Here is a 26,617-nt window from a genome sequence, read left to right on the forward strand (position 1 = left end):
GAGGGATTGTGACCCTTTTTATTCTCTTTGAGCTCTCAACAGCTTTCAGTACCATGGGCTGTGTTATCCTTCTGGATAGCCTGGCATGGATGGGAGTCGGAGATACTGTGCTCTGGTTGCCACTCCTCTCTCATGGGTTAGTTCAAGAGAGCAAAATGGGGGGGATTTTTGCCCAGCACTTTGGCGTTCATTTTACAGTTCTACAGAGTTCATTTTTATCTTCCATGCTATTTAACATCTACATGCTAACATTGGAAATGGTCATACAGAGTTTGCTGATGACCCCCAACCATATTTCTTCTTTTCATTTACAACAGACGAAGTAGTGAATGTTCTAATCTAAACAGTGCTTGAGGCAACTAAAACTGAAGCCAAATCCAGTTAAGATGGGCAGTGTAATTGACCATTGAGATGATATTCAACCTGTATAGACAGACATATACAGGTTTGCATAAGGGCTGTGCACAACACACACACATCCAAGTCCGCCCCATCACTCTGACCTAGGGCTCCCCAGTCAGGCTGACCCACTCTGGGCCAACCCAGGGACCACCCACATTGCCTTGTCACAAATTGGATCAGGCGGTGAAGCTAATGCTTAATTAGGGTAAAAACCTATAATTAAACATAAGGCGGGGGGGGGGGGAGACACTGAGTCTCCCTCTCGCCACCACAGCAGCGGGGTTCAATTATGCAGGGTGCTGCTTCACAAGCGGCCTCTCTGCAGGGAAGCCATTTGCAAGGCAGGACCTGCATCTCACAGGATTGATGCCCTTCACTCAACAGTTGCTGAGCACAGACAGCAATCCTGTGGGACGGGGTGTCAGGCAAGAAGGAGAGTCAGGTGGTGTCACGCTCCTCCTACCTTCTCCTGGGAAGTTGCGGCCCGCGGTCAGCATAGCTGCCAAGTTTTCCCTTTTCTCGCGAGGAAGCCTATTCAGCATAAGGGAAAATCCCTTAAAAAAAGGGATAACTTGGCAGCTATGGCGGTCAGGTTGATCTCGGCCTTTTCTGAAGTTTTCCCATCTGATGTCTGTCTCTCCTTCTGGCCTGATGCCTCGCCCCCTGGCACCCCCAGGTCCCCCTGGACCATCTGAACTGACTGCCTCAACCAAGGACTGAATCTCTCTGAGATTCTGAAGAAGTGTGCATGCACACGAAAGCTCATACCTCTCTGAACAGGCACCATTTGGCTCAGGTTTGAGGCCTCTGCCAAAACCAGTACACAGCCATAGTTCACAGCTTAGGGGTTATTTGCATCCAGCCTTGCATAGGGAAGCACAATAGGCACCTGTAACTCATAGCACATTTTCTTGCATTGGCTGGTATGAGAGCTGTATCCCTTCCTAGAAAGAAATCAACTTGCCAAGGCTAGCCATGCTTTAGTATTAACAAAGGTGTTACACACACATTGCTTCTGGAAAGTCTTTGGAGATGTGGGCTGAACCAGTAGCCAGATCCCTTGTTAGCATCTGTTAGAATGAGCATATTACACCTGTATCTTAATTGGCTTCCAGTTTGTTTCTAGGCACAATGGTCTGGGCACATCGCTGCCAAGTTATCCCTTTTTTTAAGGGATTTTCCCTTATGCCAGGCATGCCCAACAGGTAGATCGTGATCTACCGGTAGATCATTGGATATCTGCAGTAGATCACTGGTAGATCATTGGCTCCCCCCCCAAAGAAGCTGAACAACTGTGGCTCCCCTAAAAAAAGCTCAACATTTTGTTGTTGTTGTTGTTTAGTCGTTTCCGACTCTTCGTGACCCCATGGACCATAGCACGCCAGGACCATAGACCATAGACCATAGACCATGGACCAACATTTTCCCTCCTCCCTGAAAAAACTCAACAACTTTGACCTGAATCCCCCCCCCCCAAAATCGGTCTTCCTCCTTCCTAAAAAAAGTTCAACAACTTTGACCTGAACCACAAAGGGGGGGGGGGTAGATCACTGCCAGTTTTTAACTCTGTGAGTAGATCGCAGTCTCTTGGGAGTTGGCCACCCCTGCCTTATGCTGAATAGGCTTCCTCGTGAGAAAAGGGAAAACTTGGCAGCTGTGTCTGGGCATGGTCAGAAAGTGAGGCTCTTCTCCTGGTGCCTCACCTTCAAATATGAGGTGAGTGACCAGCAAAGGCAGTTTTTTGCTTTCTGACTATAGAACTCGATCCTAAGGGTTATTTGCCTGACACTTTCCCCCTCTGATATGCCAAGTTAAGTCTGTGTTTTTCACATAAGATCCTTTTTTATTCTAGCGGGTTTTGTGCTGACATTGTTGTGGGTTTATGATGGTTTTACTGCTTAGTTTAGAATTAGTTGTTTTGCTTTTGTTTAATGACTCCCAGCATTCTCTTTGGTTTTTATCTGCTGTTCGGTGATGTGTTGATTTTCTTTTTACCTACTGCTTTATGGCTTATTTATTAATATTGTATTTTAGTAGATCCGTTGTCATTGATTACTTTTGTAGTTATTTTCAATACCATTTGTTAGAGAAGTGGCCTAGAAATATTCTAAATAAATAATAGTATCAGTAGAACATTAACGGGACCCAGAAAATGTGGAGCCCACTTTCCCCTACCTGGCTGCTGCAAAGGGACAGGTGAGACAAGTGCATATTCAGCCCACCTTTTTATTGGCTTGGCTGTGACCAATGGATATAATGTGCACAGTCTGAGACAGTCTTGCTTATTTGCATTCCCTCCCCATGCCTCTTTTGAATTACAGTCATACCTCGGTTTAAGTATGCCTCAATTTGAGTACTTTCAGTTTAAGTACTCCATGGACCCGTCTGGAACGGATTAATCCACTTTCCATTACTTTCAAAGGGAAAGTTCGCTTCAGGTTAAGTACGCTTCAGGTTAAGTACAGGCTTCCGGAACCAATTGTGTACTTAAACCGAGGTACCACTGTACAGTTTAACATAAGTACATCAGTTCAGTGGTGATGCTGATTATGATAATATAACCATTCTGCCCTTCCTAAGCAGATAAGAACATGAAAATAGCAAGCTGGATCCAGCCAATGGGCCATCTAGTCCAGCATCCTCTTCTCACAGTGTGCAACCACAGTGAGCAGAAAAGAGCACAAGAACACTCTCCCTTCCTGTGGTTTCCAGCAACTGGCATTTGGAAGCATTGCTGTGTCTCCAACTTTGGGAGTAGAGTATAGCCATTGTGGCTAGTAGTTATTGACAGCCCTCTGCTCCATGAATTTGTAATGGGTTGTATACATACCTTCATCCAGATGAGCAGAACTCTCAGCAAACAGCACCTTCGCATCTAATCTGCATTAAGCTTCAGCTTGTTTGCCCTCATTAATACCAGATCAGCCTCCGGATGCAGGTTTTAAAATATATAACCTTTCCAATAAAACGTTTAGGGCAGCTCACAACAAACATTAAAATACAATAAACAACAAATCAATAATAGCCACAAATAGAGGGCAGAGCCATCAAGTATGTAGCTCAAAGCCACAGTTTCATTTGCCAGGAGCAGACCTCCTCCAGCCCCATGCTGGTGTAGCGTAGTCGCTAAGAAATGGAGCCACCATCTAGGAAGTCCCTGGTGTTCTTGCCTCAGCTATGAACGCCCAAGGTGGCCTTAGGCAAGCCACATTGGTAATATAGGTATAACAATACTGACCTACCTTACAGGGTTGTTGCACAAGACAGTGTATGTGAAGTGTTTGAACAGTTGAAAGAGCTATACAGATGTTGAGTATTACAGTGGTACCTCACAAGACGAAATTAATTCTTTCCACGAGTCGTTTCGTGTTGCAATAATTTCGTCTTGCGAAGTGCGGTTTCCCATAGGAATGCATTGAAATTTAATCAATGCGTTTCTATGGGGGGGGGAGAGCAAAAAAGGCGCTGACTCACCCGCCATGGCCGCTCTGGAAGTTTTTAAGGCTCTGGGGAGGGGGAAGCAGGAGGAGGGCCAGGGAGAGGCTCCCTCCCTCCTTCCCCAGCAGCCGGACCCTCACGCCCAACCAGACAGTCGGCCCGTTTGCGCGCAGGCAGGCAGGCAGGCAGGCTTAAACTGAATGAGAGGGGATCTGGCTGCTGCGGAAGCTGGGCGGCGGAAGCATGAGGCAGCTGGCCTCCTGGCGGCGGCGGAAGCGCGAGGCGGCTGGGCTCCTGCTTCGTCTTGCGAAGTTTTTTATGGCATGGCCATAGAAAACTTCGTCTTCTGAGTCTGCCAGAAAATCGCAACACGTTGTCGTCTTGTGATTTTTTTCGTGCCGCGAGGCATTCGTCTAGCGAGGTACCACTATATTGTTGTCACCCACACAGAATCTTCCAGGGAAATCCCCATAGAGTCAATCTAGCTAAGAGCTCCATCCATGTTCACTACTCTCCACAAAAGAGTATTGTAACAGGGACAGATTAATAAAGGGACAGATTAACAAAGGGCGTACAATATATTAAAGGGTCCAGATATGATTCAGAAGGGCTCCTCATTTCTGCTTCGACAGTATTTATGCTGCTTATGATGGTGGATTTCTGCAGATCACAGTAGACTCGTTTCTCCCTAGATCTTCCCCAGCACTTCTATCAGATTCCAGAGGCGTTTTGTTTGTTTAGTCCAAGTATATGGAGAAAAATACATGTGTCCTGCAAGGAAGTGACTTCAGTGTAAAAAATTCATTTTATGTGAATGCTGTCTATTTTCAATATCCATTTCCACTCAAGCTTAAAATGCTACAGACTTTTCCTACTGCTAATGAAATGTATTTGCATGCCTCAGTGGGCAAAATGGCAACATTCTGCTCCAAACATGCACACATTCAGTGTGAAATAAGCACAGTCATAAATAAAATTAATACTCAGATGATGCCGAGTACATAATTGTTTTTAAATGTGCAGAGTTGTCATTAGAAACAGTGGCATTTTTCATATAAATTTTTCCTTTTCACATTCTGAATTGCTATGCATCAGAGACTGGCTATAATATCTGTGGATATTAAATAGGCAGGTATTAAATAAAATGTTACATTTTCTTTTATTATTAATTTTGTTGTTATTTTGTCTTCTCCATCATTATAAAATTCCTGTGAACTAACAACTCGCTGCTATGGCTTGATCCTATGAGGGGCTAAATTCTAAGTTCTCAAGCTTGATACAGTAAATCAGTAAGCGGTTAATTGTGCAAACAAGTAACCCATTCAGAGTCTAGGCCAGGCTCAGTGCAAAGAACCTCTCTTTGATTTCAGAGTAGGTGAGTAGAAGGGATTGGTTTTAGTCCTCTGTGTTTTGCTGCTACTTCCAAGGGCCAGTACAGTTGTAAAATTAAGTGGTGTTAAAGGACTGGAGCCTACTGTTTCCCCTCATATTTATAAATCCTGTGCCCAGGTTCAGTGTTATACAGTATCTGACTTGCTAACCCTTTAATTCCCCCACAATTTTGGAGAGTGTGTGTGCTCCTGTGGCTCTGTTCTTCTTGCTCCACGTTGTTACATTTGCAGTAGCCTTAATGGCTTTGGTGCAAGCTCTCCAGAAAGGTGATTTACATTTGTTTCTTGTAATGAGAATAGAGTACTTTTTATGAGCTATGACATTTTAAGCAGGTTTTATCAAACTGTTTTATCATCACTTACTGTACATCCCAGCAGCTGTGGCATTGAGGCAATACTTGATAATTTGAACTAAGTTAAATGGTTCTGTGAATATATATTTTAACTCGTATGCAGACTCAAACATATACTCTCTATGTTGTAGGTGATCATGTATTTAGTATCATATCTGCATAGTATGCATGGTGTGAGGGACAGGGGATATCGCGAAGTCCGTCCCCTCCTGAGTTCAAGCCAATCCCCGAGCACAGGGGAAAGCAGAGAGAGTTCCGATTCCAATGGGGAAGCAGGAAGTCGTGTCCGAGGCTCAGGCAAGGTAGAGGAGCCAGGGTCCCAGGTGGGACAGGAAGGGGCGAATAAGGGGGGGAGACCCATCCCCCCAACTCCGGAATTACGCAGAAAGAGGAGGGGAAAGAGGATGGGTCTGCCAAAGCTTTTGTGTTGGAGAAAGACGCGCCAAAAGCCATTAGGAGGTTCTGAAACCGACTGACCACATCACTCCGTGTAAATAGCAATGACTCAAGCACTGTAAATACGCAGCACCAATAAAAGAATAAAATGCAGAGCTGCGTAGCGTCGTTACTCTGAAGTAGCCCACTCCGGCCACTGTGACAGCAACCTCCGAATCCTTTTTTTGGGCTACTTTGGAGTTGCCGGGATGAGCGTGTCAGAGGCGGAGAGATGGCGGCAGATCGCGGAGCAAGCCCAGCAAGAACTGCAGCAGCTGTCGCTGCAGGCGCAGGGGGAATTGAAGGCAGCTAAAGAAGAGACTAAGAAGGTCCAGGACGACCGGCTACAACTTGCGGAACAGGTGAGAGCGCTACAGGAAAGAGAGCAGGAATTAAGGGCGGTGGCGGTAGACCTCCAAAACAAGCTGGATGCAGAGAAAAACAAGGCGGGAGGGGCACCCCAAGTCCAAGTGCTGCCAGGAAGGAGAGCCGGGACCCTAGTAAGCAAGTTCAATGGAGACCCGAGGGAATATCAGGGCTTTGAGACTGAGATTGTGTATGCTCTTGAGCTGCACCACGATGAGTTCCCTGATGATGAGCACAGGGTAGCGTTTATTGTGGAGCACCTTACCGGGGCAGCCAGGGAGTGGCTAAGACCGTTAATCGCAACAAAGAATCCTTGCATGAAGAATGTCAAACTATTTCTAGAAGGTTTGAAAACGATGTATTCGTCCGATAGTCATATGGACCAGACTAAGGAGGAACTGCATAATTTACGCCAAGGAAATATGACAGTTCGCGCGTATTGGGCGAAATTCACCATGCTGGTGCACAGATTGGGGTGGGAACTAGAGTCACCCCCAATGCAAGCGGCGTTCTACTTGGGGTTGCATGAGGAGGTGAAGGATGAGCTCTCGAGAGGTCCAAAGCCCAGTAATATGGATCAGCTGAGCAAAGCGGCTCTGGCGGTGGGGGTGAGACAGGAATCCCGGTGGAGCGACAAGCAAGCAACGCGCGCAAAGCGGGCTTGGTTCCCACGGTCGCAGGAGAAGCCACTCCCCCAACAACCCTTTCAAGCCACGCCTGGGGCCAACCAGGACCAGGAACCCATGCAGATTGATAGCGCGCGCGCGCAGGCTTTTCAAACCCCAGCGGCGCCAAGACGCAAGGAGGGAAGGGGTGGGAATTGCTTTCTCTGCAACTCCCCCCAGCATCTCGTCAGAGACTGCCCACATCGCAGGGAGTGGCAAGGAAAGGCGGGAACGGTTGTGCCCTCCCCCACTGACGCAGCACCACAGCAGGGAAACGGGAAAGCCTGGCTGCAGGAGACAAGGGGCAGCAGCCAGGCACAGTCAGCAAACAACAGCCCCAGCCCACCCACCCGCACAGAGAGGAGCAGAGCCAGCCCACCCCTCCCAGAGCAGGAGTGGTTCTAGAAGTGACGCTCACGCTCCCAAATGGCTATCCCCTGACGGTCCTCGCCCTAATTGACAGTGGGGCGTCAGCGAACTTCTTCTCGAGAAACTTTGCAGAAGAGCACCAGATCCAGCTTCTGCAGCTGGATTTTCCTCTGCACGTGGCGACCATTGACGGCAGAGAGCTGCTGGGAGGGGCCATCACTCATCAACCCCCCCCCCATGAAAATGACGGTGGGAAGGCACTCAGAGACACTGGCATTCAACGTCACCACCATCTCAGACCCCCCCATCGTCTTGGGCATGAGCTGGCTGGCGCGCCACGACCCCTCCATCAGTTGGCACCAGAGATGCATCACTTTTGGATCGGACTTTTGCCTGGAACATTGCATGCAGCACCAACCAGGGGAGGGGCCTCCGATAGCCACGGTGGCCACCATGCACGTCAAAGGGGGTGAGGCGATACCCAAGCCGTACTGGGACCTGCAGGAGGTCTTCAGCGAAGCGGAGTCCGACCACCTACCCCCACACAGGCCTTTTGACTGCCAGATCAACCTGGTGCCAGGGGCAACTATACCCCCAGCCAAGCTGTACGCCATGTCAGACCAGGAACTGGAGGATCTGCGCGCTTTCATCGACAAGAACCTCAAGCGGGGGTTCATCAGAGAAAGCAAGGCAGCAGGGGGCAGCCCGGTCTTCTGGGTGGACAAGAAAGACACGCAACAGCGCCGTCTTGTGGTGGATTTTAGACGGCTGAATTCAGTGACAGAGCCAGTGGCTTTCCCCATGCCCAGAGTGGATGATCTCCTGACAGCGGCACGCAGGGGCAAGATTTTCACCAAGCTAGACCTGAGGGGGGCGTACAACTTGATCAGGATCCGGGAAGGCGATGAATGGAAAACCACGATGTTCACGCCTCTGGGCTCTTTTGAATATCTGGTGATGCCCTTCGGGTTGCAAGGGGGCTCAGCATGCTTCCAGGCCTTCATGCACCACGTCCTGGGGTCCCTCCTCTTCAGGAAATGCTTGGTCTTCCTGGATGACATCCTTATCTATTCCGATGACCCAGTGCAGCATGTGAAAGATGTCAGGGAGGTGTTGCAGCGCCTGAAGGAGAACCACCTGTATGTGAAGCTGGAGAAGTGCAAGTTTCACACCAAGGAGGTGGACTTCCTGGGCTACAAGCTGTCAGACAAGGGGCTGGCGATGGACAAGGACAAGGTGCAGGCCATCCTGGACTGGCACAGCCCCAGGACGCGCAAAGATGCCCAACGCCTACTAGGCTTCGCCAACTTCTACAGGAAGTTCATCAAGAACTTCTCTCGCGTTACGGCTCCCATCACTGACTGCCTGAGAGGCAAGCAGAAGTTCAGGTGGACACCTGAGGCGCAAGCAGCGTTCGAAAGCCTCAAGAGGGTGTTCGCCTCAGACCAGAACCTGTTCCACGTGGTTCAGGACGCGCCCCTACGCGTGGAGACAGATGCTTCTGATAAAGCTGTGGGCGCCATTTTGTTGCAACTGGACGCCAACAGAGAGTGGAGACCTTGTGCCTTCTTCTCCAGGAAGTTGACCCAGCCAGAGCGAAACTACACGGTGTTTGATCGGGAACTTCTTGCGATCCACGCTGCGTTCCAGCACTGGAGACACTTCCTGGTGGGCGCCAAGCACCCCATCCAGGTGTGCACAGACCACAAGAACCTGGAGTTCTGGAGTTCTTTTCACTGTATCTGAAGAAGTGTGCATGCACACGAAAGCTCATACCAAAATAAAAACTTAGTTGGTCTTTAAGGTGCTACTGAAGGAAATTTTTTATTTTACTTCGATCCAGACCAACACGGCTACCTACCTGTAACTGGAGTTCTGGAGAACTGCCAGGGTGCTCAACCAGCGGCAGATACGGTGGGCAGAGTTCTTCTCGAACTTCAACTTCTCCATACACTACATCCCGGGAGAGCAGAATGTCAGGGCGGATGCCCTCTCCCGCAAGCCAGAGTACATGGAGGAGGAGGCGCCACCGGCACCCAGGCACATTTTCCCCCCGTCAGCATGGTCCTGCGGAGCAGCAGTGGTGAGCGAGGCAGAACTCACAGCACTGACGGCAGCGGATGAATTTGCCAACCGCATCTTCAGAGAACTGAGAGGGGGGGGGGAGCAGGCAAAAGACTTTGCAGAACGCAGGGGGCTGCTTTTCTACAATGGTGCACTGTACCTGCCCACCACCCAGCTTAGACGTACGGTCCTCAAGCAGATGCACGACAACCCAACGGCGGGTCATTTTGGGAGGGACAAAACCGCTCACCTAGTCATGAGACACTTCTGGTGGCCAGGGGTGCGGGAAGATGTTCGAGACTATGTACGGGGCTGTGACACCTGCCAGCGGGCAAAGGTGGTAAGAGCAGCGCCACCGGGATTGCTGGAGCCCTTAGCCACGCCACACAGGCCGTGGGAAGTGGTGTCCATGGACTTCATCACAGATCTGCCTTCTTCCAGGGGCAAGACCGCAGTGTTGGTGGTGGTGGACCTCATGTCCAAAATGTGCCACTTTATACCGTGTGCCAGGGCGGTCTCTGCAGAAGAGACAGCCAAACTGTTTGTGGATCACGTATTCAGACTGCATGGATTACCTTTAAGGGTTATTTCGGATCGTGGCCGCCAATTTGTTTCCAGGTTCTGGCGGCGGCTCATGAACCTCCTGCAGGTGGAGGTCAGCTTGTCGACAGCTAGACACCCGCAGACCAATGGACAGGCGGAGAGGGTCAACGCCATTCTGCAGCAGTACCTGAGATGCTACGTCAGCCAGCGGCAAACGGACTGGGTGGATCGCCTGCCACTGGCAGAATTTGCCTACAACAATGCGGTGCACGTCTCCACAGGGGTGTTGCCCTTTAAGGCCAATTACGGGCGCGACCTCAGATCTTTCCCAGAGAGGGAGGGGGAGGAGGAGGAGGAGGGCCCACAGGCTGAGGATTGGGCAGAGGAACTGGAGACGGTGCACCAGCAGCTCAGAGAACACTTGGAGAGAGCCAAGGAAGCGTACAAGAAGGGGGCAGATCGCCACAGGCGACCGGGGGAGGTCATTAGGGTGGGGGACAAAGTTTGGTTGTCCTCGGAGGGCCTTCCCATCAGAGGGAGGTGCAAAAAGCTGGCGCCCAGAAGGTTGGGCCCCTTCACGGTCACGCAACAGGTCAACCCGGTGGCATACAGGCTGGCACTGCCAGAGGACATGAGGGTGCACCCTGTGTTTCATAGATCGCTGCTGTCGCCATACAGGGAAAGCAGCAGGCTCCGAGGCAGCGAACAAACCCCTGAGGGAGGGGGGGAGAGAGAAGGCAGGGAGCAACTCAATGAGGCCACGGCCATCCTGGACTCAAGGAGGGGGGTGGGGGGCCTTGAGTACCTCATGGCATGGGAGGATGCTCCACCGTCCCAGAATGAATGGGTTCCAGCCACTCAGATACAGGAGGAATTCCTGGTAGAAGAATTTCACGCCCTCTTTCCCCATAGACCCAAGCCCTGGCACATGGAAAGGGAGGGGGAGGGGGAGGAAGCACGGGAGAGCAGTTCACCATGGCGCTGGGAAGCGGAGTTTGAGGAACCAGAGGATGAGGTATGGGTGTCACCGAGATCCACCCAGTCAGAGGAAGGAGCAGATTGGCAGAACGTTTTTACCCCTACCAGCTCTGACGCCACGGACTTTTTGGGATTCCCGTCCTCCCAGGCGGAAGGGGGGGGCTCGCAGGGCTGGGGGGAGGTGTTCACACCAACGGGCTCGGAAAGCACTGAGTTCTTAGGCTTCCAGTCGTCACCGACACCTGGGGGGGACCTGGGGAGGGGTGAAGGAGAGCTTGGGAGGGGGGTGGATGTGAGGGACAGGGGATATCGCGAAGTCCCTCCCCTCCTGAGTTCAAGCCCATCCCCGAGCACAGGGGAAAGCAGAGAGAGTTCCGATTCCAATGGGGAAGCAGGAAGTCGTGTCCGAGGCTCAGGCAAGGTAGAGGAGCCAGGGTCCCAGGTGGGACAGGAAGGGGCGAATAAGGGGGGGAGACCCATCCCCCCAACTCCGGAATTACGCAGAAAGAGGAGGGGAAAGAGGATGGGTCTGCCAAAGCTTTTGTGTTGGAGAAAGACGCGCCAAAAGCCATTCGGAGGTTCTGGAACCGACTGACCACATCACTCCGTGTAAATAGCAATGACTTCAGCACTGTAAATACGCAGCACCAATAAAAGAATAAAATGCAGAGCTGCGTAGCGTCGTTACTCTGAAGTAGCCCACTCCGGCCACTGTGACACATGGCAACAAAATAGTTGCCTATACATACGGTAGGTGTGTGTGCAATGGCAATCGGCATGCATTTCAGAAAGTAGATATCCTCAAAGTCCTCTGAAATGTAGTAATATGTATCATTACCATTTTTGCTAATTTACTGTGATAACTGTGTCTCTGTTTTCTCTAGGAGATGAAAGCCGGGAAATTAAAAAACAAATTACAGGGATGAGAAGATTACTGAATGACAGCACTGGAAGAACATATCAGCGAGTTGGCAAAGAAGGAGAAAAACTGAAGGAAGAACCCCAGGACTTAGATTTGGCCTGGGCTCAGCGCCTCAACCCCCCTGCAGAAACCCAGGCAAACCTCCACCCAACTCAGAGTGGTACTTGGAATGAATTATCCCCCCAGATAAGCCACTATTCAGGGCAATATGGAACTCGGTCCAAAACCTTCCAGAACCAAGCAAGAACCGTAGGTGCAAATGGTATGATCCACATTTATACCTTTAAACCACTGCTTATTTGTTTTGTTCTCTTAAAAAAATGAGTGCTGAGTTACTTGGATAAAATAATTGGCCATTATGTTAGAAACACAAGAGCTTCCTTATATTGGCTCATCTTGGTGTTGTCTATCCTGGCTGGCAGTAACTCTGCAGGGACTCCAGGGATTGAATCTGGGACCTTCTGCATACAAAGCAGATACAAATTCAAAGAAAGTTGTATGATTGTCTACTGTAAAAAGTTAAGGTTTTTATGTTTGGACCAAGAGCTGATCTTAAACCTCTTTAAGATGTTTTCTTAGGTACACTGAAAATGCATTTTATATTAAGGCTACAAAGAGTATATCATAATGATAGATTAGTCCATAGGTAGGGAATCTGTGAGCTTCCAGATGCTGGTGAATTCCAACTCCTATCAGCCCCAGACAGCCTGGCCTGGAATGATCAAGTCCAGGTTCCCCACCCCTTCTTTAATTCATGAATGGCCAACAAGTAAAGACATTTGTGGCTCATAATTGGGGGCCTGCCTCCTCCATGCCACACTTCTGCCTGTCTGTGGTTCAGTGGACTATAGGGGGAAATATGATACGCACAAGAGGGTGCTTTCATGTGCTTGGAATGACATGCGCTTGTTGCTGGACTTGGCATATGGCTTGGCATATGGTTACCGCCACTGTTTTAGTTGATTAATTGTAAGATGTGATTTGCTTCTGGCACTTAGCAATAATATTTCCATTTCATAACTAGATATAGCCTTCTTTTACTTGGTCAAAATTAATTTATATCATAGAAAGAAGTTGCCTTGCCTTTGAGGTTTGTATTGATTGTTGCAATTATAGATGGGAATTGTGAATGTGCACCCACAAAATCCACCTTTCAAAATTAATTGGTTTTGACTATGCTATTAATAATTCCACTTGCAGTGTTGGTTGCATGTATGTAGACAAAGACATTGATGTATTCATCACTTGTAATAGATGCAAACATTCATCACTTGCATCTATTACATCAATGTGTGTATTAATTTTCAGTTGTGCAGAAGAGGAAACAATACTGTCCCTTTTATGTTCAGTTTCATTTCTGTTAGTGCATTGGCTCAGATTGAACACAGGAAGGATAGTACTACAGCATAGTACAACTATTTTTTTCTTAACTGTATTATGTTTGTTTGCTTTGAAATGTGAAAAATGCAGTACGGGTACCCCCCACTTAGGGGTTACATATGGGGCCTCATGTGCATAAGGAAAGAGGGGGTACCCTTTAAACACCCTCTTAGCCAATCCATACTGTCAGGGGATTGTTGCGGCTACCCCTGAGTAAATACGCCCAAGTCCGTTATGTCTTTAACAGTTTTATTGTGCATAGTATTTACAGTGCAGAGATAGCGGAAAACATGATCCCCTAGTCACTCGCAGAATCTGGCAATGGCGCCCTTCTGCTCCGGGGCCAGCATAAAAGCTTGGGCACCCTGAAAAGCCGCCCTCTAACCTTGTGTTTGGGTGCGCGCCTCCATTCGGGCACCAGAAGCAGCTGTGCTCCCTCTCCTACTTGTTGGCAGAGCAGGGGCTCTGGTACATCGCTGAGCCGTGCCTCCTCCATTCCACTCCTACCCTCATTTCCTCCACCTGACCCGTTGCTGCTGCTGCTCTCGCTAGGCGAAGTGCTAGTCAGGATGATGGGGGGAGGCTCCCTGTAGGGAGGTCCCCTGACACATACCAAAACTGCTGTATCCAAAAATACCCACAACTAGAACTGAACTTCTGGGACCAGCAGGAGGCTGGAGGACACGTGGGAAAGAGGCTGCTGCTGCTGCACTACCCCACACATCAGCTGTTAGGCGGGGAAGCTGAGCAGCATTAAAAAACCCCTCCTGCACCTCCAGTCTCTTTGGGGCTTCCTCCGCCCTCACTGACATCCTCTTTGGGCTCCAGGTAAGGTTTCCCCGTGGGTGGGTTCTCTCTCCCACCATTTCTTTGCTTGAATTGAATTGTTTAATTGTTTCCCAGCACTGCTTGTGTAACACGGTTGCATGCAAGCAGAACACATGTAAGTGGGGGGCGCCTGTAATGTGTTTTCAGCCATATGGCTGCTTTCTTAAGGTGGTGAAGCAAGAGAAGAGTTCCATGAGCTGAAAGTGTTTAGGTTTTGAATTGTTTCTTGTCTTTGTGTGGGATCAGATGCATTCCTTCAGGGTAGCTGGTGCTCTCATCCTGGGACTTGAGTCCAAAAAAGTGGCTAACATCAGCAAGGCTACCTTCTCCTGCTGTGGCAGTGACGCGCCATTTAATGAGCCTTTTCCTCTGAAGACAGAGAACTGCTCCTCTCCAGCACTGAGTACACACACTGTACCCAGGAACAGGGGCAAAGAGCAACCCAGTTATTGTGCAGCATTCCTCCTCTCCTGGAGAGAGGGGGGGGGGCAGGCTATGGTCTTTGAATTGAGACCTGTGGGGCAGAGTCTGTACAAAGGATCAAATGTGTTCGTGGCATGCTTTAACTGACTGGGCAAATCCTGTTATTGGGCAGAAATGTCTTCACAGGATAGAGAAGACAAAGGAATAGAAGGGAGGTAATAATAATAATAATTAATTTTTATTTATACCCTGCCCTCCCTGGCCAAAACCGGGCTCAGAGTGGCTAACATCAAATGTATAACACGTTAATGTGGAAGGAAGCAAGTAGCAGCAATGCCAATGAACTGTAATACTGTACAGTATTTAGCATTTATAGAGCTTTGAAGTAATGTGAAATGTTTCCCATTACAACAGCCTTTGCCAACCATGTGTCCTCTAGATGTTTTGAACTACAACTCCCATCATCCCCAGCCAGCACACAGACCTGGCTGGGGATGATGGGAGTTGTGGTGCAAAGCAGCTAGAGGCACCAGAATGGCAAAGGCTGCTTTACAAGAAGACTGCAAGGTGTGTGAGGCAAGGTTTAAAGTCAGCAGGCCAGTGGAAGCCCCTTGTGTCTCCCTGAGTCTGCTTGTTTTTGGATTCATTCCTGAATTGTCCCTTTGCACAGACAGAGTCCCTTAAGGCAAATCATATCGCTTCCCTTCAGGGGCCAATATGTGTTCTGGTGTGCTGTGAAACATGGAACAGTCTCCCTTGGGAGGTGGTGGACTCCAACCTTCCTTGGAGGTTTTTCAGCAGAGGTTGGATGGCCATCTAGGAGGGATGTTTTCGCTGAGATTCCTGCCTTGCAGGGGGTTGGACTAGATGACCCTGGGATTTCTTCCAACTCTACAATTCTATGATTCTGTGCCAATCTTGAACCAGGAATTAGGTATTGCCTACACAACTCATTCCATGATAATAAACAACTGCAATCTGAGATCTTTGGGGTTATTTATGTATTTACTTTATTCTAATAATTTGTATAACACTTAATCACAGTCGTCTCTAAGCGGTGTGAAATAAGACCAAAAGTGAATTAAAACTATATGGCTTCTGCAATCAGGAAGGCTCTGCATATGCCTCATCTTCATACAGATTTTATTTTCATAGAAGACAACTTTTGATTGTGCCTGTTCTGCCCAGTGGTTGTAATCTTGAGAATGGTGCATCCAACTGGGTCCTGTTGTTGATATCAGAACACATAGAACCACCTATGTAAGCCATTCCATGCAAGGCAGATGGCATATTCTTTATAAAAAATAAGCATATTACTGACAACTTGACCACCCTTAATAGCACCAAAAATCTCCTGCCTCATGGTGCTCAACAATAGGACCGGTCCTTGTTCCAGTAATTTCTAGGCCAGTGTTTCCCATTGGCCAATGGCAGGCGGAGTGTGGCGCCACCTCCATCCCTGGGGCGGATGGGACTGAGCTGGCTGGCTTCACTCTGGTCCGCCTCATGGGTTTTTAATGCCAGGGCCTAGTCCACTTCCTCGTTTAGTTTTTAAAAACTGTTCGTACATGTTTCATTTGTTGTGGAATGAATAAGGTGTCTTATTTACAACAACATATTTCTTTACTATGTTGTAGGACACAGGTAGAAATATAGATACATAAAAGAATTCATCTTTCTGTTTGTTCACTTAAAGAAGGTAGATTTCCAGGGGGACACTGAGTAATTTTTTTTCTTAAAAGAGAGCAGTAGGCCAAATAAGTTTGAGGAGCCCTGTTCTAGGCTGTGGGGAATCTATTTCATGGAGACTGGTTTTGTTAGTTTAGCCAGAGAAACTGGCAGCTGCTTTTGGCTTGTTTTGTTTTTAAAGGTGCTACTAGCCTTGTTGTGATATTTCCCATATGAATATTGGGAATACAGCTGTGGTATTCACATATTGACTTTGCTGTCTGAAAGGCACCTGCGAAGAGAGAAAAACGTAGCATTGATCTTTCCTTTCCTTTTCTTTTTTGCTCTTGCTGTTGTGCCGCTGTGCAAGCCAAAACAATTCACATTATTTCCTCCATAGAGGGAGGAGCAAAGCAAGAGGTGGTTCTTAAGATAGTACAGTAGTCATCTTAAAAAGTGAGAAATTGATTTTTTTTAAACTGTTAAATTTAATAAACAGACAAAAGTGCTTTTATTCTTTAAAAGGATAAAGGTGATGCTTTGAACATTGAATAAGAACATTCTGTAAAGTGTTCTGTTTTACTCTTGTTGCTTTGTAGAAAAATGATGGAAATGCTTTTTGGTGTGTGTGTTTTTTTAATCTCCATAAATATGCATGAATTCGCAGAGCCCTGCTTCTGATTTGAAATAATGGTGGTCTCTTTTTTCCATTTACTGTACACAGGGTAGATTTACATGGGTAATTTCTATCAATGCTAATAGGAATTATAATGTAAATCCCCCGTGCCACAGTAGGAAAACAGACCTTTTGGTTTTCAAATGGGGCTTCAGTACCTGCATACCTCATTAGTAATGCATTATATTTGTAGCAGAAAAGATGAGCATGAATTTATTCCAAGGTTTGCTTTGTCAAAATTTTATCATGATATTCACCAGAATATTAAAAACTTGGAAGACGAAAGGGACAAATTCATAAAATATTATTTATTTGCTAAGCATAGTTCTCAAAACACACAACACAGACAGACTCCGTTTAAAATATTCTTTTTAATAGGCAAAATAACTGCAAAAGACATGTTTTTTCTTATAGTGCTTTTGCTCATTGCTGTCAGCTGTTCAACGCTGAGAGCTTTAATGTGTGCTGTCAGCAGCCCCTTCCGCTGCAGTTGGAAGTTCCCAATGTGCAGCTCTCTAGGGTAGCCAATCCCAGACACATCTTTACTTGCCCTACTCTTGATGTCACATCATACTGTTAGGTGTGGGGCAGGTGAGCATGGTTTGGGGAAAACGGCCTCAGAGACCTAAATAGGGCCCCTGCCTGGCATGATTAGGTCCCTGCCGCATGTCCCCATCATGGAAATGCTTTCTCCGTAGTCATTTTACCTGGACCTCATGTAGCAACTGACATTAGTTGTGCTGGAAACATCTGGAAAGACCCTTGTTTTTAAGTACAGAAATTGATACCTGAGCCCAGGGCAGCAAGGTCTCAATTTCTCAGCAGCCAAGAGCCATGGAAAACACACACTTTCTGTTTTAAAGGCCCCAGGTTAAATCCCTGGCATCTCCAGTTTGGGCTGAAACCCTGGAAATCCTCTGCTAGTCCTTGTAGACAGTACTGAACTAGGGAGGCCAATGGCCTGACTTAGTACAAGGCTGCGTTCTGTGTTCCTGTGACACCTGAAATCAAGTGCAGGAAGCCTTCAGACTTTAGCTGGGAAGCAGGTTCTAAATTCAATATAAATTTAACAAACCTATCCTGGAGACAGTATGAAGTGCAGTAGTACAGATATAGTTGTCAACCTTCAACAGCAATACTTGAAAAGAAACTGGGAAGTAGGAGTTCACCATCACAATGAACGGGAAAGTTGTGGAATTTTTCTGCCTTCACAGAATTGCTGATGGAGCACTCGGTCCTTTTTATTTTTAATACTGTGAAGCAACAAGCAGCATTCAATCCATTTTAGACTTGTTAGTTTTTTTATTAAATAACTTATTACACAGCTATCTCATTCTTTCTAAGGGTATTGTCATATGGAGGAAGGGTTTTTCTGGGTTGTTCCGTGCATGATAGAGCAACTGTTTCTGTAATGAGGTTCAGTGCTCTTGTTATCCACAATGAACTAGTTTGACAATAAGGAGGCCTGCTGTGAGCTTACATTGTGTTTGCTGTTTTGTGCAGACTTTACCATGCCATGAAATGTTATTTGTGTGGAAGTATCACAGTGGAAGTTTTAATTTTAGGTTCCAATTTACTAACAGCATGTATCAGACAGCATTAAAACCCTGTGAAGACATTCTTGTCCTGCATCATTGTTTTAATTTCCCTTTTTCCTGCAGGAGAAATTCCAGTGGCTAATACTTCCTCTGGCTCAAATTGTTGTACTTGTAATTGTCAACCAGCATTACAAGCCATTCTTCAGGAGCTTAAAACCATGAGAAAGATAATGCAGATCCAAGCAGGTAAGATAGTCTGTCTTTTTCAAAAACTGAACTATCAAGGTATAATTTTCAGTCTGCAGACAGACTGCCTTATAAGTGCCTTTTAATGTCTGTTTCATGAAAGCATAGGTCTTAAAGACTGGTGCCCAGATGGTATGGATCAGGGATTGCCAACCCAGTGCCCACAGGTACCATGGTTCCCTTGAAGACTTCTAGTAGTGTACCTGGGCAGGTGCCCCAAACTCTGAGCTTCCCGTTTTGAAAAAAGTGAGTCTCTAGCCCTCCTAGAAAGAAACTTATGGGGCAAAATGTGCAGGCAACATCTAAGCGATTTCCATGAAATAAGAGTGTTGTGGCCAAGTTGTATATTTTTCCTGGTACAGTACTGAGGAATGTTCCCTGTTGTTATTAGACAACAGCAGCAACAGGGTGTTGAGTGTGGGTGTGATCTCAGTATCAGCAAAACATAGCTGACTTCCCCTGTTCAGCATGATTTTTGCATTATGCCCTGTTCCCCATAGCAGCCATTTGTGTCCGGCTTCCCCAGCTGACTGCTCCTCAAGCCTTCCTAGCATCCTGGGGAAGCAAGGGACTCTTTATTATACAAAGGCTTCCAGAGTGTGTTGCCCTTTGGTGTTTGAAAGACAGAAGGGTAGCCAGCCAGCTTAAAGAGAGTGCTCCGCCCACAGCTGTTGGTTCAAGCAGTTGGTTCTTATAAGAGGGTGGGAACTGGTCAGGAGTCTGGGCTCTGGCAACTGTCATCTTTGATGCATGTTTGTAAGTGTACTCACGTGTTTTTCTTTCTTCAGTTGCTGCTCAGAACAGACAACCGCCCCCAGTTCCTCTGGTTTGCACACAGAAATCAACACTTTCAAGAAAGAGAAATAAAAAGAAAAAAATACCTCCAAAGACTATTGAACCTCTTACTGTGAATAAAAAGCCCAGCGCTGCAGAGAATGAGAAAAAGCTATCAGCAAACTCTGAAATTTCTAGTGCGGAAGCTGCTGAATCATCCTCAAAGTTGGAGTCACAGGTTTCAGGATTTGGCATTGTCCTTGAATCTTCATCTTCAGATGTAAGTTGACCAGGTGCTGGCAGAACAGACCCTGTTAAGAGTGCAAACCTAATGTCACAGGTGTTGTAGGTAGTGTCGTAAGTCTTAGGATCAGGCCGAATGTCGGTTTCCCATGGGATCTTTTCTACATCCGCAGGTAATAACATAAGGAATGACCATCCACATACTTTATATTTTCAGGAAAGATCTGTATGCACACACTATATCCTAACAAATCCATATGATTGTCCAGTTTCATGTTTTGTACTAGTATGCCCCTGAGGGAATCATTCCAAAAACATTTCTGTTGAGCCTAGCATTGAATAGGCCTTGTTCATTTGTTCACAAGCATATTGGGAAGCATTTAGCCATGGGACAATTGAAGGAATTATTTTGTGGTTTTGCAGCTGCACTGAGGGAATCTTAAGAGTCGGTGCTAAAGTACTAAGATCATGATATCCCCTCCTCCTCAAGAAAGTGAAGATGTCAGGGATGCAGGGAAGGGGCACGCACGAGTTACGAAAGTCTTGTCAGTTATCCACAGATCTTAAAAACTGACTTCTCATTCCTCTTTAATCACCCATTCCCACCACCCTTCTGAGTAATACCCCTGCCCACCCTCTCACTATATATAAGGGTCTGGTGACTTCTGTTTCAGTGTATCTGAAGAAGTGTGCATGCACACGAAAGCTCATACCAATGACAAACTTACGGTAGTTGGTCTCTAAGGTGCTACTGGAAGGAATTTTTTTTATTATTTTGTTTCTCTTTAATCAGATTAGTGCAGTTGGCATTAGGAAAAAGTGCACAAGTTAAGTAGCTGCTGTTATTATTTATGCTGTGTCACCAGTGCATGTGCATAAGGTCAGTGGGCTGAAGGGAGAGATGAGATTGGGGGGGGGGGGAGGAAAAACATAATAAGGGAGGATGGTGAGCAAATGCAGAGGCGTGTACTTGGATTCAGTTTGGGGGACAGGTAAGCAAGAGGCTTGCTACAGAATATGTGTTTTGTTAGCATTATTGCAGTTGCCAAGGTAAAACCAAGGGTGATATTACAGAATCAAATTCTCCCATGGGTTGGTTCATTTGCTGTATCTCACAAGGGTCTTTGTGACAAAGATGGCAAGGGTGAGGCCTTTGTATGAAATGTATTCCTTCTCAGTCTGTAGCACTAGAATAGCTTGTTCTGCCTTCCCCCTGCCATAGGTAATGCTAGAACAAGTGGAAAGCTAAAGCGATGTCACTTTTTTCTGTCCGTGTTAATGGTTATAATATGTTAGGAAGAACTGTCCTGTGGAAGCAACATCACAAGGCTGTGCAGAACCTTTTTAACAATAAAGAGAAGTGAGGGATTTCCTATCTGCTGACCAGAAGTGCATTCACTTGTGAGTTGAACTTGTGCAAATCACTAGTTGGGCCACTGGTGGTTAATCCCAACCATAAGACTGATCTGCCCAATTTTATACTCTCTCATAGCACCAAGAAAGCTTACATGAGTGCTTGTGAAGGTAGACGAAGTATGGGAGCTGAAATTGTAAATGTCAAAATCTAGAGCCAGGATTTCAAAAGGCGCACTTGGCATTTTCTCCTTTTGGATTAGATGTTTGTAGAATGAATATCAGGAGAGCAAGAGGGTGGCCAGTTGGCTTTGTTTGAGCTTCAAGCAGATGATGGCTGAAAAGTTCACTGATGAGTAAGCTGATCATTAATTTCTTCAACGTACCTTTTTAATTTTGAGAAGACAGTTTCCAATTTCCTAAGTACAGCAAGCTCAGAGAACATAATTAAATTCCGTATCAATGATCATAAATGAAAGAAATTCTGTAGATAATATTGTACCTTCTAGAAGTGCAAACTAATAATAAAAAAGAGCAGTCATGATAATTCAGTTACACAGATGTGAGCTACACCGGTAATTAGATTAGTGTGTCATCCGACAGACTCTATGTAATGATACATAGCAACTGGTTAAATGCTTTTCTGTGGTTCTTGTATGTAATTATAATTATACCCAGAAATGACTGTGCAAGGAGAGGATTGGAAACTTCTCTTTCAGTTTTGTAAGTGATTTTATTATTTTGACCTGTTTTCAGATTGCCCGTCCGTTTTCCATGTTTTGAACATACAGGTTCAAGGTTTTTTGTTTGGGGTTTCTAGAGTGGCTACATTTTTAGGCAGTGCCTCATTGCTCAGTGAGTGAATTCAGGCAGAGTAGTAATTAATGCTAGATTTATTTATTGATTTTTACAGAATGCTTCATCAAGTCTTGGGCTAATTATTTTAAAATATTTATGTTTTACATCTATAACCACAATATAATTAAAAAACAACAACAAAACTTGGAAGTTGCTTTGAAGGGCATTGAGTGAATCTTCTATCTTTGTGGGGAGAGAATGCCATTTAGAAAGAGACTGGTGAGACTTGAGTTCATATTCTCACCTAGTCACAACCTTTGGCAATTCACTATTTTGCATTGTCCCATAACAAAAGGGGGGGGTGAGGTTTTTATTTATCTGCATCTATGTGGACAGGCACATTAAGGGCCTGGGTTTCACAGCTGTTGTGAAAGAACAGTGTTTTACAGTGCATCAGTTTGTGAAAGGTACATATAATTTCTAGAGGGTGTTTGTACTTAGTGATTTTATTCAAGCCTGGCAAATTGTTCCACTGGGATGAAGTCCTTTGTAGGAGTCTTTATGATTCTAACTTGCCCTTTTCTTTTAAAAAATGTATCTAGCTGTCATGTTCATAGAGGAAAGGTTTGGCGTTTGCGCTATCACATATTCAAAGGACTGAAAACTAAAACCGTGAATGAAGCTTGCATTCCTTTGGACGCTAGCTTGGGAACTGACCTTGGTGAATGAACTCTGGAGGATTTCTGAGTACTGTATGGGATCATGTTTCAGTTCTTTACACACTCCTCTGTCAGTGGGATTTACATAAGAGTAAACATGCATAGGATCGGGTTGGAAGCCTGGGTTTACATCTTTCATTAATTTTCAGCTTGGAGGGAAACCCCAAGACCCCAATGAGGAGTGAGCATGCTCAATGGCCATGGAATTCTGATGGCTGGAGTGAATGGAATGGCTGGACCACTCCACACTGCAACATTTTGTTGCAGGCTCCACTTGTCCAATTTACAAATACATGTTAACTAAATTATGTGAATTAGCCACAATTAAGACTCTTGATATGTTTCTAGGGTAACCTTCAAAGCTGAATTAAGTAATCTTTCCATTTTGAATCTTTCAATTTTAATGAAAGGGGAAGCGTATGTATGCAAAATACTATGTAATTATCATATAGAAATTGCTTTTTAGAGAATTGAATGCCTTTGTAAACAGTGCCTTAGTGATCCCAAGTCTTAGAATAGCATTGAAAGACAGATCAATATTATTATCCCCATATCTCAGTTGGCTGGGGGTGTGACATAGTGATTTTCTTTAAGGCCACCCATTGAAACTGTTTGCTGATTACTGTATTACAAACGGCAGCTTCATGGTCAAACTGGTGCAAGGACCCAATCACTCAACCTTTAGATTGCCTCTTTTCTCTCTGTACAGAACAATCTTTGCAAAATATGTAGTTCTGGGGCACAATTTCTGTAGCCTCCTTCAAATGAATCAATAAAGTAAGTTCAGTGCTGAACTACCAGTATGGGAGATGCATATGCCCCTGGTAGTGATCTGTGTGATAATGTTTGCAAACACTTTCCTACAATGCCTTATTGCCATACGGAAATGTTACACTTGATTACCATTTTTGACTGCACCAGTAATTCCTAAGCAAATGGTGTACTCTGAGAAAACTTCTACTGTAAAAAATAAATTCATTAAATAAAAATTGTGAATTCAAAGCATGCCCATGCAGAAGTGGGTGTCTGGCCTGTTACCGAGAAAGAACATTACTAGCATCTCCTTAACCGCAACTCCCTCGTAGCTGCTGAGGTCCCCTCACAAATCCCTCAAAAACAAATTAGAGGTGAGCTTGCAGTATCTCCAAATCTGGGAGAGTTGTGTACAGCTATTAACCAAATGAAAAAATAACAAAGCCAGTGGACCTGATGGGATACCTGATGAAGTCTTCAAAGTGGGTGGAATTGAACTTGCACAGCAACTTCACAAGCTCATCGAAAAAATCCTGGGAGAGAGAGGAGATCCTGGCAGACTTTAGAGATGCCAAAATTATCAATCTTTTTTTTTTAAAAAAAAGGTGATAGAACGGGTTGTGGAAACTATTGAGGCATCTGTTTATTAGCTGTGGCTGGCAAAATTCTTGCAAGGATCTTAGCAAATTGCCTCCTAACTATATCCAAGGATACCCTTCCTGAATCCCAAAATGGTTTTCAATCTTCTCGGGGTACAGTAGATATGATTTTAACTTCAAGAAAAATGCAGAGAGCAAAACCAAATCATACCACCCTGTGGACTGTCCTTCTGAAAATTGGCTGCCAAATAAATTTGTGGACATTCTTTGGCTCCTCCATGATAATATGACAGCAATAATCACGGATCACAATGGCTCTCAAAGTGAACCATTCACAGTGGCATCAGGTGTTAAACAGGGTTGTGTTATTGCACCAACTCTATTATTTTCATTGCCATGATCCTATGCATTGTTGAAGGGAAACTCCCCACCAGGGTAGAAATATACAGTGGTACCTCGCAAGACTAATGCCTCACACAACGAAAAACTCGCAAGACGAATTTTTCTATGGCCGTGCTTGCAAGACAATTTTTTTTTGCTTTTTTGGGCTTTGATTTGTTTAAATTGGAAAACCGCAAGACGAAATTTTCGCAATACAAAACGACTCGCGGAATGAATTAATTTCGTCTTGCGAGGCATCACTGTATTGAACAGATGGAAAGCTCTTCTATTTGAGTAGGGTGGAAGCAAGGAAGAAGGGATGGTAAGGGTTAAACCCAGATTGTGTTAAATGCAGATTGTGACCTGTCTAGCAGCTTTTAATGAAAAAAACAAAAGTGGTTAGTGCCAAGCTGCTTCTAAAGATTTGACACTTGTTATGTGTAAGAGAATTCTAATTTCTTCCATGTAAGAATCACAGATCAGAAATTCAAACCTGAGGGCATTACTTATTATTAGAAAACTAAAGGTGCAGGCAGGACTCAACCCCCCCCCCCCCCGGAGTTCAGCTCCAGCACACCTCAGGTGGGCACTATTGCATTTTTAACAGAACACAGGAAAGGTCCATGGTGAGCTCTGGAAGGCACCTCTTTTTGTAGACTAATAGCACTGGATGTGGGCACATAGGACCACATGCTCTCCACATGGTGGCCAATACTTTCCTTTTAAATTAAAGGAATGTGGGTATTGCCTGCTGAAATGCCTGTATTATTGGGAACCTGAACAGCCCTCCATGGCGTGAACATTCCAAAAGACATCACTTCCTGTTATACCTAAATCTAGAGCTGATCAAACCCTGGGCTTAGTCTGTATAGCCAGCTTGTCTGGGACTTGTCTGTTAATGGCACTATATATATTTTTCTGTTTTGAAAAAACTGTGGTTAGACAAAATATGTTATTGTGTAGATTTGTACTTTACATTATATAAATACACTCTGCCTTCTCTGGTTTCTCATCGTATTTGTGAATTTAACTATACAAACAATATCCCATAACTAGGTTGTTTGACTGTCTTGGGGTACATTTTACCCCAATACTGGTTTTGGATTCTTTCAATGGAGGTTTATACAACATAAATTGCAAGTTAGATTTACTCTAATTAATTACTACCAGTACAACCTGTGCAGAAGTAATTCCCAGGGAGGAGGCAAGAGGGGCGGTGGCCCTGGGTGCATTTGGGCATGTGTACAAAAATTTCCCAGGAAATTGATGGCCCTCCTTTAAGGCTGGAGTGCCCAGGTGGGCTTGGCTAGGACTTAACTGGACTCACTGGTGGCCAGAGGCAAGGAAGACCCAACGGGACACCCCTCCCTAAGTTGTGCCAAGAGAAGCCAGGCAAGAGGATGGCTGTGAGGCGCCCCGTGTGCCAGCGCTCTACTCCTAAGCCCAGATCCAGCGGGCAATAGGGGCAGGGAGAGGAGAGGAGCTTCCACGCTCAAAGCTGGTGGGGGCGGCTCAGAGGGGCTGGCAAACTGGGATGATAACACCATGCTTGCTCCTGCCTCGTTGCTGTGTGCCCTCAAGGAGCTGGCCAACAAGACCTTCAAGGGGCTGGAGGTGAACATGCTCCAGATGGCTGAAAGTAAGTGTCTGGGGGGGGGGGGAGGTAGGTAGGAGAGGAGAGCTGGTTGGCAGCAGGGGAGGGCCATGCTTGCCTGTTCCGTTCTGGGGAGTGACCTCCTTAGACCCGGGCTCTCACCCAAGTGGCCTTGGCAGGCACCCCACTTTGGGAACAAGGTGGCACCTGGTGAACACCTTCCCACAAGCACTGCTGGAGGGAGATTTGACCTCCAAAGTGGAGGGAGCAGCAGTCTTTCCCCTCATCCAGAGGTCTCTCTGGTTTTCTGGGCAAAGCACAGGGCAGGGCTCTGGCCCCCCTCCATGCTTTCAGAAGCCCATCCCGGCATGGTCTTTGGACAGAGGCATGAGACAAACCCAGGAGCTGCCTCCGGGGCTGGCAGGTGTCTGACGCCGCCACCACTACTTTTTAGGGTGCACAATACTTAGCTTGCCCTGGTTGCTGGCAACCTACACTACACCACTGGTAAGCCCCGGTATGTTCAGTGGATATTATTCACAGGTAACTGGGAACTGGGCATAGGATTGCCTCAAAATGCTATCTACCTTTGTGACTAAGAAGCAATTGAGTGCCCTCCTTCTAAGTAAATGTTCTGTTTGTTTTCCATGCAAAGCAAATAATTTGTATAGATTTGGCAAAGGAGTTCTGTTTTAATCAATTAAAATATTCAGAAATG

The 26,617-nt window shown here is 46.1% G+C and overlaps 1 protein-coding gene across 3 annotated transcripts in view; it reads left to right on the forward strand.

Annotated features, from left to right (window-relative positions):
• BEND7 (BEN domain containing 7) overlaps positions 1–26,617 on the forward strand; it is a 56,480-nt gene that overhangs the window by 10,512 nt on the left and 19,351 nt on the right. For all 3 annotated transcript variants that reach the window (XM_035127127.3, XM_035127128.3, XM_060279476.2), the window contains 3 exons: positions 11,889–12,188; positions 18,563–18,685; positions 19,474–19,739. In XM_035127127.3, the coding sequence (XP_034983018.2) occupies positions 11,889–12,188; positions 18,563–18,685; positions 19,474–19,739 (689 nt within the window). The remainder of the gene's footprint in view (positions 1–11,888; positions 12,189–18,562; positions 18,686–19,473; positions 19,740–26,617) is intronic.

The sequence above is a fragment of the Zootoca vivipara genome, chromosome 9, assembly GCF_965207765.1.
Source record: "Zootoca vivipara chromosome 9, rZooViv2.hap1.1, whole genome shotgun sequence".
Classification (NCBI taxonomy): domain Eukaryota; kingdom Metazoa; phylum Chordata; class Lepidosauria; order Squamata; family Lacertidae; genus Zootoca; species Zootoca vivipara.